General features: G+C 42.2%; 1 protein-coding gene across 2 annotated transcripts in view; it reads left to right on the top strand.

Moving 5' to 3' along the window:
* Positions 1–11,761, top strand: part of TMEM201 (transmembrane protein 201) — a 50,079-nt gene that overhangs the window by 28,771 nt on the left and 9,547 nt on the right. For both annotated transcript variants that reach the window (XM_056795819.1, XM_056795818.1), the window contains 2 exons: positions 371–594; positions 9,416–9,487. In XM_056795819.1, the coding sequence (XP_056651797.1) occupies positions 371–594; positions 9,416–9,487 (296 nt within the window). The remainder of the gene's footprint in view (positions 1–370; positions 595–9,415; positions 9,488–11,761) is intronic.

Raw genomic sequence — 11,761 nt, 5'->3', positions numbered from 1 at the left:
AAAGTCGAGACCCTTGCACCTGTAGTGAAATTAGTCTGCCTGAGTGCTCATGGGGATTTCTAAGGGATCCTGGTATTGTCTGCCCTCCCCCCACAAAGGGTAGAGATGAGCAGGGGATGGGGGGGGGGTGAGGGACAGGCCATGCTGGCACCTCCAGCCACCAGCTCCTAATGATGTGAATGTGATCAGATTGTGTCCTTGCTTTCACTAACCTCACACCTCCCCTGCTCCGGGCTCATCCTGCCGTGGGCTCCTGCTCCATGGGGAGGGATGGTCTCTGATCTGTCCCCCGTCCTGTCCCATCCCATCCCCCCCAGGGCCTCCCCTGCCACTGTCTCTCCCACCCCCATGTCATCTCTGTTATTCACAGGTATCTCTCCGGAGACTCCAGTTCCTTCTTCCCCAGCAGCAATGGCCTAGCCTTCCCCTACCGCGCAGTGTCGCCTTCTCTCTTCGTCCCGACCCCACCTGCCTTCTTCCAGCTGACCCACCAGCAACTGTTCAGGTCACCACGACGGACATCCTCATCCTCCCTGCCGGGAAGACTCAACAGAGCCCTGTCACTGGGGACCATCCCCTCCCTGACTCGAACCGGTGAGGAGTGCTAGGGCATCTGGACAGGCACGAGGCTCATGGGGAGGGGGTGGAAGAATGGAAAGAGCTCTGGACCCAGCGCTGGGGGCCTGGCTTTCAGTTGTTGCCCTGCCTGCTACACTTCTTTGGACCAACTGCCTGTGGCTCTCAGAAGCTCCATTTGGCTCAAACGATCTCAGGAAGGCCTTTCCCAGCTCCAACATCCTGTGTTCTAAGATTCCTTCCTAGTTATGACATCCTGGGTTCTAAACTCCCAGCTCTGGGTTCTGAGTTCTAAGGTCCCTCCCACCCCATCATTGTGTGATCCTCTCTATTGAATCTTTCTCAACCATCTTCCCCCCCATCCCATTTCAAGAACAGAAAGCTGGATTTCAGTGGAAAGAATGTTGGAGATTTTGGATGGTACTCTCAGGAAGAAAAGGGATCTGCGGGCACAATGCTGTGCTTGCCTTTTTCCCTTTAAATAAAATATTGTTAATTATCCTTTACAGGATAAAAGGCAGGATCTTAATTTCAGAAGGGGAGCAATTCCTGCCCCTAATCTTTCCTTAGAAGATAAATGACAGGCTTGAGGAGCTGGCCTTTATCTGTAAGGATGAAGAGAGAGTAGGACTCTGAGGCCGATTTAGGTGTTTCCTTCACAGCCACACCCTGAGCTTCTTCTCCCTTTGAAGAGAGACAGATGCTAAAATCCCTTTTCTGGCTTTCAGAAGCCTTCATTCAGGCCTTCATGCTTATTGGGGATCTGCAAGAAAGACCTCTTCTCAGCTCCTCCTGGGCAGCCCTCTCAACTAGCCCTACTCTGGGCCAGCAACTTTGACCCTGGTCTTCTCTGCAGGGCCTGGGACAAATGAAGGGCATCACTTTGTCCCTATAAGAGCACTCTTCTGACATCAAGATGGTGATAGAGGGAACGGGGTGCTAGACTTGGTCAGGAGGACCCAAGGTTGATGACTACTAACTTCAGGCAGTTCCTAATGTTAAGAGGGACCATAATCAAATCATCCAGCTTCTCTGAACCTCAGTTTTTTCATCTATAAAATGGATATCATAATAGCTCCTGCTTCAGAGTAATTGTGAGGATTAGATGAGTTAATGGAGATATAGAAAACATTTTACCAAAATCTTACATTGGAACAAATAGGAAACCAAATATAAACCATTAGAGTATAATTTCCTATAGGAAGAGCTTCATTCTTGTCTTTGTATCCCAATTTCCTGACATGGTACCTGGTACACAGTAGGTGCTTAATAAGCTTAGCTTGAGCTTCTCTTAATGATCTGAAAGGTCTTCCCCTGCCCACTGGATCAGGGGGTCTTCTTTTTGTGCCTTAGACTGTGACAAGGAAATCACTTTAAAAGACTGATATATATCAATTTAAGGTCGCCAAGGAATTCAGCTATGTAATTCCTAAATGAAAACTCAAGTCAGCAGTCAACCTTTTATGGAGTTTAATTACAAACAGGAGGAAGAAAGGAATTAGAGATAGAGAGAGAGGGGGAGAGAGAAAGGGGAGAGAAGGGAATAGGGCTTAAATACCCCTTCTGTTTAGGCTGGGCCAAAAGGCCCAAGCCCTTAGATAGCTGGGGCAAAGAAAAGAGATCAGTCCCTATTACTCACGTGACCAAAATGGAGAAACAGTCTCAGAGGCCCCATCTTCAGCTTCCTTCAGAGCAAGCTTCTCAGAGCACACTCCAACCACTCAGACAAACTCCTCAACCACCACCCCCTGAGTCTTCAGACCCCCCTATCTTTAAGGAAACCATCCAAGTTCCCTCCCCTCAGTTCTCACATCTACCAATCACTGTCCATCAATTTCCCTGTGCCAATGGAGGCTCTAGCTTAACCCAGGACCGCCCAGAGGTCTCTGGCTTTGCACATGTCTGTTGAAGGTCATATTTTCAAATAATTAAATCTTTGATCCTTTGCTACAGCCCTTCCTAAATCCTGTTAACCTGAGTAGGGTAGAGATTGGAATAATTAAATTTTGATCTATGCTGCAGCCCTTCCTCAATCCTGTTAGGACTGAGTAGGGTGGAGATTGACTCCAAGTATCTCCATTGTATCAATTCTAAAATCAATCAAAGAAATTCCTGTTCCATGCTTAAGCATGGGTCAAAGTCCTTTCCATTGTTCAGCAAAAGGTTTCTGTCCTAAAGTAATCTTAAGAAGGGAGGAGGAGGAACCTCCCATGACAATGGGGTTCACATTCCAATAGACTATCACTAAGAAATTTTCCAAGTATGAAATTTCCCAATGGTGAAATTTCCAACATTTATAAGTCTAAGGAATTTTAAGGTTTACAATCCCCCCTGATGATCATTGGGAGACTAGTCTCCCCATTGATCATTTAACATAATCATTTTGTAGTTCTAAATTCACTTCTAACTAAAGATATACACAATATTCAATTTTCTAAGAGAAATTAGAATAGTGAGAGAGGAAATAGAAAAGAAAAGAAAGCAAAACCAATGTTTTGCTAGACGCATTGACAGAAAGCCAAATTAGGGGCAGTCCCTTTTGGCATAAATGTGTACAGTTACAATAAATGTTCAATCAAAAGTTCAGTCCAATCAATCACATCCAAAGTTCATTCTTGATCTTCTTGATGAAGTGTAGGTTTTCGGCATCTTTCTGCAACAGTTCATTCTCTGGATATAAAAGTTTCAAGCTTCTTTCTTGAAGATCTTTTCTCAAACAGAATCAAAATCTTTGAATTTTTTTTTTATAAAAGTAAAATCTTAAAATTCTTGGATTTTTATAAAAATACAATCTCAAACAACAAAAAAAAAATTCAAAAATTCTTAGATTTTAAATTAAAATACAATCCCCCCTGAAGTAAGTATTTAAAAAAAATATCAAGTTTAGCTCAGAATGCAATGTTCAGTTATGGGGGTGTATGTGTCAATTATCAAAAGAATAGAAAAATAATCAAAAACATAAGAAAAATTCAAAATAGACCTTGTATAGGTCCAGTTTAAAGTAATTTCTATCCCACAAGAATGTAGGAAAGAATGCAGTAATATTTCACTTAGCCATTTGTAGCCAAGACTACAGGAAGTTGCCATAATATAAGAAGAAAAGAATTAGAATTCTATTTTGATGGGGAAATGTCATTCCCTTGTCTGATTTTTTCCTCAGGGATATAGGGAGCCAGCATGATAGTCAAGCTTTGTACTTGTTTGAGTACTTCGAAAAGAGTGTAGATACAAGGAAGTCCTACGACTTAAACATAAGTTAAGCGTCGCAACCTCGAGTCTCACTTTAATATTTCTTGTGTGCTCTATTGGCACTATTCAGGTTTAGTCTGTGCTCCTTGTTTTTATCCCTTTTCCTGGGATCAGACACAAACATTAATCACAGTCCTATAATATTTTATCAATAAATGGCAGGTTCCCATAATTTAAAGCTTTTAGGCATATATTGATATTATAGCAAGAGTATATACATTAACTTGTATTACTGCAGGGAAAAATAATATTAATATTAATTATGTGTACCTTCAGTACAAAAAATGAGAAAAAAAATCAAATATTCTGATCAAAAAATAAAAGAAAAGAAATAAGAAAAAATAAGAAAAAAATCAGTAATTCAATATATTCTTGAAAAAAAAACAGCATCCATTTGTCTATGGATTATTATCTCCAATTCATATGATAAGATAGAGTCACAATTCATAGGATAGAGTCAATCAGTCTCAGCAGAAGATGCTTTCTTCACATGTGAGCAGTGAATCCAAGAGTCTCTTTCTCCAATCTTTATAGATGTTGGAGTAGTTAATAATATTTGGAATGGTCCTTCCCATGAAGGTTGAGTTGCTCCAGTTTGCTTGAAATTCTTGATATAAACTTTATCTCCTGGGTTCAGGTCATGCAGAGAAAAGTCTAATGGTCCAGCTTGTACTGCAGCTCCGGATTCATGAAGTTCATGTAGTTTGTGCTGTAACTCCTGTATATAGGAAGCAATAGTAATATCTCCCCCTAATAGCGATGTATAAGCCGGGGAGAAAGGCTTAGCCTGTATAGGCGGATGTCCAAAAAGCATCTCAAATGGTGAAATATGTAAGTCTCCTCTAGGCCTGCTTCTAAGATAAAATAGGGCCAGAGGGAGAATTTCAGGCCATTTTAAATGGGTCTCAGTGCATAATTTGCCAATCATAGTCTTAAGTTCTTTATTGATCCTCTCCACTTGGCCTGAGCTCTGGGGGTGATATGGAACATGGAATTTTGGAGTTATCCCCAAGCAAGAATATATTTGATTTAAGACAGAATCGGTAAAATGACTCCCTCTATCGGAGTCAATACGTGCTGGTAGGCCAAAACGAGGAATAATTTCTTTTAAAAGTATCTTTGCAACAAAATCTGCTGTGGCTCGGGTTGTAGGAAATGCTTCTGGCCATCTGGTTAGTTGATCTACAATTACTAGACAAAATTTATAACGTCCAGCCTTTGGCACTGTTATGAAATCTATCTGTAGATGTTCAAAAGGTGTGTAAACCAGAGGACGTCCCCCAAAGACTTTTCCACGATATGCATGTTGGTTATATGCCTGGCAGATAGGGCAGGCTGAACATACTTTAGAGGCTATAGTAGTTATACCAGGGGCTATCCATACTCTCTTGACAGAGTCCACGATGCCCTGGGTGCCAAAATGACCATTTTTATGAATAGATTGACAAATTTGGTTATAGAAACTTCTAGGGAGCAGGGGTTTTCCTTCAGATGACACCCATACTCCATTAATTTGTTTTGCTTTAAATTTTTGTTTCCATTTTTCCACTTCCTTTTCATTATAGGAAAGTGATAAATTTAAATTATCAGTGGTTGTTAATGTTAAAATTAATCCAGGTCCTTCTATGGCTGCTAGTTTTGCAGCGGCATCTGCTCGGTCATTTCCTCTAGAGACAGGGTCAGAGCCACCTGTATGGGCAGAGCAATGAACTACAGCTAGGGCTTTAGGCAGTTTGAGAGCAGAAAGAACTTCATTAATAATTTCTGCATTAGCTATGGATTTTCCAGCTGAGGTTAAAAATCCTCTTTGGAGCCATAACATCCCGACTGAGTGACAAATGCCGAAAGCATATCTAGAATCCGTATAAATTGTTGCCTTTTTATCCTTGGCAATTATACAAGCTTGTTTTAGAGCTATGAGTTCTGCTCCTTGAGCGCTAATGTTAGAAGGTAGTGAAGCTGACCATTCAGTGGCAAATTCTGAGACTACGGCAGCTCCAGTGTAACGTATGCCATCCCTCATAAAAGAGGAACCATCGGTAAATAAAATCAGATCTGCATTGTCTAAGGGAGTGTCCAAGAGATTATCTCGAGGCTTTTCTGCCATGGACACTAATGTTTCACAGTTATGTAATGGTTCTCCTGAAGTAGGTAAATCTGGAAGCAAGGTGGCAGGGTTAAGAGTTGAACAGCGTTTCAAGGTAATATTTTCACTATTTAATAAGGTTATTTCATACCTTGTAATTCTCTGATCCGAGAATGCCTGTGTTCTATGTTTTATCAATAATGCTTCAATCTCATGTGGGCACATTATTGTTAATGGACATCCCAATACTAAATCAATGGTTTTTGTTACTAGTAAGGCTGTAGCAGCTACTCCTCTAAGGCATGGTGGTGCTCCTGCTGCTACTGGGTCTAGTTGGGCAGAATAATAAGCAATTGGGCGCTGAGAAGGTCCCAAAGTCTGAGTTAACACACCAGAGGCTACTCCTCTTCGCTCATGCACATATAAAGTAAATGGCTTGTTGTAATCTGGGATGCCTAGAGCAGGGGCAGACATGATAGCCTTTTTTAGATCTGATAGAGCTGACAAGTGTTCAGGCTCTAATTTGAGGGGTTCAGGAACCGAATCCTTTGTTAATGCTATAAGGGGTTTAGTGATTTCCCTATAGCAAGGAATCCATTGTCTACAAAACCCTGTTGCTCCTAAAATTGCTCTCAGCTGTTTCTTAGTGGTAGGAGCACTCAATTTTTGAATGTTCTCAATTCGTTTTGGAGAAATATAACGAGCACCCGCAGTCAAGATGAATCCCAAATATTCTACTTTTTGGAGACACCATTGAACTTTATCCCTAGAGATTTTATGTCCTCTTTTGTGCAATTCCAAAAGAAGGTGTTTGCTATCTTCTTGACATGTTTTTGCATCTGTTGAAGCCAAGAGTAGATCATCTACATATTTGATTAATTTGCTATTTTTAAATGTTATATTGTCTGTGTCTTGGCTCAAAATTTGCTCAAATAAGCTCGGACTTTCGACATAACCCTGTGGCAGCCGACACCAAGTATATTGTGAGCCCTTCCAAGTGAAAGCAAAAATATGCCTGGAGTTCTCATGTATTGGTATGGAAAAGAAAGCTGAACACAAGTCTACTACTGTAAAGTATGTAGCTGTGCTAGGAATAGATGAAATAATAGTATGTGTGTTAGAAACTACGGAGTGTCTCTTTATAACGTGATTATTCACTGCCCTTAGATCCTGTACGAATCTATAGATGTGCTTGCCATCGGGCCCTCTTTTTGGTTTTTTAATTGGCAGGATTGGCGTGTTGTATTCAGATTTGCAAGGGATTATTATTCCCTGTTCTATTAATGAGTTAATAACTGGTGTAATACCCTCAATTGCCTCCTTTGAGAGGGGATACTGAGGGATAGAAGGAGGTGGGCTAGATTTAGTTTTTATCTGCACAGGAACAGCAGATTTAAGTAAGCCTACATCAGAAGAAGATGTGGCCCAAAGAGACTCCGGTATATCTTTAGGTATTTCAAAAATGGAAGGCTCTTTTGCCTCCTGGTTTTCCGAGAGAAGTACAGGGAGTAAATTTAAAGATTCCTCTGGTACTTCTAATGATAATGAGCCATCTGGGGAGCAGGTTATTGTGGCTCTGAGTTTGCATAGAAGGTCCCTCCCCAGCAAATTTAAAGGGGAGTCAGGCATCAAAAGGAAGGAGTGTTGTACCTCTAGGGGTCCTACAGACACCATTCTAGGAGGAAGTCTTTTAACTCTTTGGGTTATTCCTGATACTCCCATTACATTCTCTGAGCCAATAGAATAACATTGTAAATCAGGTGTTCTCTTTAATACAGACCAGGAAGCTCTGGTGTCTAATAGACAATCATAATAGGTGTTACCCACTTTTAAGGTAACATGGGGTTCATTAGTATGGGGAGGGCAGTGGATAGGGACAACGGGTAGTAGGACATCAGGGTCCGGGAAATCAAAGGTTGTATCCTCTGATTCCTGTGCCCCAGCCCCCCCACACACACACACACCATCATTGTGTTTGGGATATTCCTCGTTCATGGGGAATAATTGCAATCCCAAATCCCCATCACGAATGGGGTTCAACGGGTTACCCGCGCCTGCCGGCGTAGGGTAGGCACACGCTGAGCCAGTCAGTGTAGCGCGCGTGCAGCCCCGGACATCTAAGGGCATCACAGACCTGTTATTGCTCAATCTCTGGTGGCTGAACGCCACTTGTCCCTCTAAGAAGTTGGTGTACAAAGGGCAGGGACTTAATCAACGCAAGCTTATGACCCGCACTTACTCTCACAAGCCCAGAACCCCTTCTCAGATTCGTTTTTAAATATGTAAAATATGTTGTATTATAAGGGAAACCTATATTGAAATGGATTTATCCTTGTTTTTTATTTTTTGTTTTTTTAATTCCTGGACCCCAGGTTAAGGTTCTGCTCTAAGGACTTTGTTCCTGAGATGCTTATCCCTGGGGGAGGGGCAGCAGTACAGAGGGATCTGTCCGTGGTGCTGGAGAGCCAGTTATAGTATAGACTAGATTTAGGGTCATGGAGAAGAAAGATGGGCTGCTGCTGAGGGACTAAAAGCTGGAGCATATCAAAGTAGCCCCTGCCCTTAGAGCTTATGTGCAGTTGGGGAAAATCATGCACAAAGTTAATATACTCAAAGTAATTGGGGGATGACAGAAGGTACTAACAACTGGAAAGAGTCAGAAAAGCTTCTAGCAGGAGAGGGAGCTAGGGATTCTGGGAGGTAGAAATGAGGAGGCTGAGACTATGCAAGAGTTGGAGTGTTATGTAGGGCACAGTATGCCATTTGAGCTAGAAAGGCTTTCTTAAGTTATTTATTTGTTTTTAACATTCACTAAAAAAAAATTGAGTTCTGAATTTCCCATCCTTCTCCCACCCAATTAGAAGGCAAGCAATATATCATACATATGAAATCATGTAAAACATATTCTCATGTTAGCCATGTTAGGGGAAAAAGACAAAAAAACCAAGGGGCACTTTTTTCCTCCTAAGTCCTTTGCTTTTGTCTTGGATCATTGAATTGATCATAGTTGCTAAGTCTTTCACAATTGAGCATCCTTATACTATTGCTGTAGGCATATGCAATGCTCTCCTAGTTCTGCTCACTTCTCTTGGCATCACTTCACATAAGTCTTCCCAGGTTTTCCTGCTTGGCGTTTCTTATGGCACACTAGTATTCCATCATAATCATGAAAGCTTATTCAGCCATTCCCCAGTGAATGGGCATCCCTTCGATTTCCACTTCTTTTGGCTAGAAGTTTGGGCACGAGAGAGAGAAAACCACAGCTGTCTATGAACACGAACCAGATAAGGCATAATGTTGCTTAGAGCTGTGTAGATAGTCATTGCAAAGAATTCAGAAAAAGAGAAGGATAGCGTGGGCAGAGAAGACTTGGTGGAGGTGGTGGGCTTGGGTGAGCTTTAGTTCAATGGAGATAATAGCCAGTATATTCTAGAGTGAGATGGGGAGCTGGGGTGTTCATCCTGGGGTACTGGTCCTAATGAGCTGCTTTGTTTTTCTCTCCAGATTCAGGATATCTTTTCAGCGGGAGCCGCCCACCATCTCAGGCATCTCAGTCCAAGGAGACATCTATGTCAGGCAAGGAGAAATAAAGGGTTTGGGGAGTAGAGAAGGACTAGAGGGTCATAGATTTGAGGCAGAGGCCATCTAGTCCAGCCCTTCACTTTACAAATGAGGAATCTAAAGACTAGCAAAATTAAGTTATTTACCTATGGTCACAAAGATGCAGAACTGGGCCTGGAACCCAGGTCCTCTGTTCAAATCCAGCCCTCTTTCCACTACACTCTATAGCAGAGGGAAGACACTTGGGGGGAAAGGTGAAGATTTGGAAAGGCCATTTTTTAGAGCAGTAAATATTAATAACAACTTCCATTTTTATAATACTTCAAAATCTCCAAAGGACTTTTCTCAAAATGAGTCAGGCAGAAAATTCTGTTGCTTCACCTTCTCAGGCTTTGGAGGATGATATAAATTCAGAGTCTTTTATGAAACACAAAGCAGCAGGGCTGGATGAAGAGCTTCAAACCCTAAAGTTTTTCAAATTCTGAAAGCTTTTAGCCTCACAGCCTCGTTTCCCACAAATACTATCTGGGACCCACTAAACTAGAAATCTGTCAAAGGCCTTCTGGGCCTGGGTGCTCACTCAGCTTGAGAAAAAAGCAGAAATCTAAGCAAGCCTATCCCCTATTCTTTCTCTTTCTCTAGCTCCCAAGCTTAGAGAAAGAATGAGAAGAGGGGGTGAGTTCTTGGCTTCTAGTTGTGCTTGAGGCTGGAGGAGAAAAGGAGAGATCCCTGGACAGCCAGAGGAAAACTTAGTAAGTGGAAAAGTACCCAGAGCTCAGCAACTAAGATGGGGAAATAAGCAAGGAAGGAATAATTTGTGCCCTTACTATGCACTCTGGAGACAATCACAAGCAGTGCTGCTACAGAAAACAAAGAGAAGCTGTAGACAATGAAGCAACAGAAAGAAACTGTAAGAGATCGCAACCAAGCCATCACCTGGAGGAGAATAAGCAGAAGAATGGGGAAGGCCTGCAAAGATTTTTTTAAGCCCTTCCCTTCTGTCTCACTATCAGTTCTAAGACAGAAGTGTGGCAAGGGATAGACAATCAGGGTTAAGTGACTGGCCTGGGAGTCACATGCCTAGAAGTAGCTAAAGCCAAATTTTCTTTCTTTAACTCTTTTACCTTCTGTTTTAGAATCAATACTGAGTATCAGTTCCAAGGCAAAAGAGCAGTAAGGGGTAAAGTTTTTTAATAGCCATCTGTTTACCATCAAGGACAATAGAGGCACCACCCCTGGAATCTTAGCAGTGCAGCACAAGGGGCATCGAACTCAGGAACCAAGATGGGGAAAACAGCCAAACTGGGTGACGTGCCCAGAAGAGGTGGCACTAGACAGTGTGATCCCAAGTCTGTTAGGATCAATTCTCAGGGAAGGGAAGGTAGCAAACACATGAAAAAAACCTGGGACTTAATAATCCACCAAAAAACAACTGAGAGATTGAATTGCTTGTCAGCCCCGGGAGGGGGAGGGAGACAATATGGATCATATAACTTCAGAAAACATGAGTGGAGATTTGTTTACAAAGACAAAAAAAAAGCAACTGAGAATATCAGCAACTATTGAGAGTCACCTACACATGCCCAAGGAGCAGGCAGGGGCAGGAAGCTTTTATTAAGCCCTTGCTGTGTGCTATGGGCTGGGCATACAAAGAAAGGTGGAAGAGAGACCGTGTCCTCAGGGAGCTGACAGTCTAATGAGAGGCAAAAAGTGAACACCTGTGCACAGTAAATATGTATACAAGAAAATAGGGAATGGCCAGCAGACGGCCAAGGCGAGCATAAGGATTAGGAAAGGCTTCCTGTAGGAGGCAGGATTTTAGCTGGGTCCTGAAGGAAGCTAGTGAAAGTGGATTGCCCCATGGGACATCTTTACCGTCATACATGACTGAAAGATGGATAGAACAGGAGATCCTATTCTGCAACTGTTTGTGACCATGTGAAAGCGTAGCTAGGTGGCTCAGGAGGCAATGCTGGGCCTGGAGTCAGGAGGACTTGCCCAGGGTCACACAACTTGAAAGTGTCTAAGGCTGGACTTGAACACATATCATCCCAGCTACATGTCTAGTGTGTCATTCACTGTACCACCAAGTTGTAACCTTCAAAATTCCTCCACATTTTTTTAAACCAAGTGTTTAATGATATCTCTCCCTCCTCTTCTACCTTTTTTCTCTTGTATACAGCCCTTTCTTTCTCACAGTCCATCCCAATTAGGAAAAAAAGCAAGGGGACTCCTTATAAGAAATAGACCTTATCAATCAAAACACATTGACTATGTCTGATAATAAAT

The sequence above is a fragment of the Monodelphis domestica genome, chromosome 4 (genome assembly GCF_027887165.1).
Source record: "Monodelphis domestica isolate mMonDom1 chromosome 4, mMonDom1.pri, whole genome shotgun sequence".
In the NCBI taxonomy this organism is placed as follows: Eukaryota; Metazoa; Chordata; class Mammalia; order Didelphimorphia; family Didelphidae; genus Monodelphis; species Monodelphis domestica.
The sequence above is the reverse complement of the archived record's forward strand: the minus strand, read 5'-3'. Positions and strand labels throughout refer to the sequence as shown.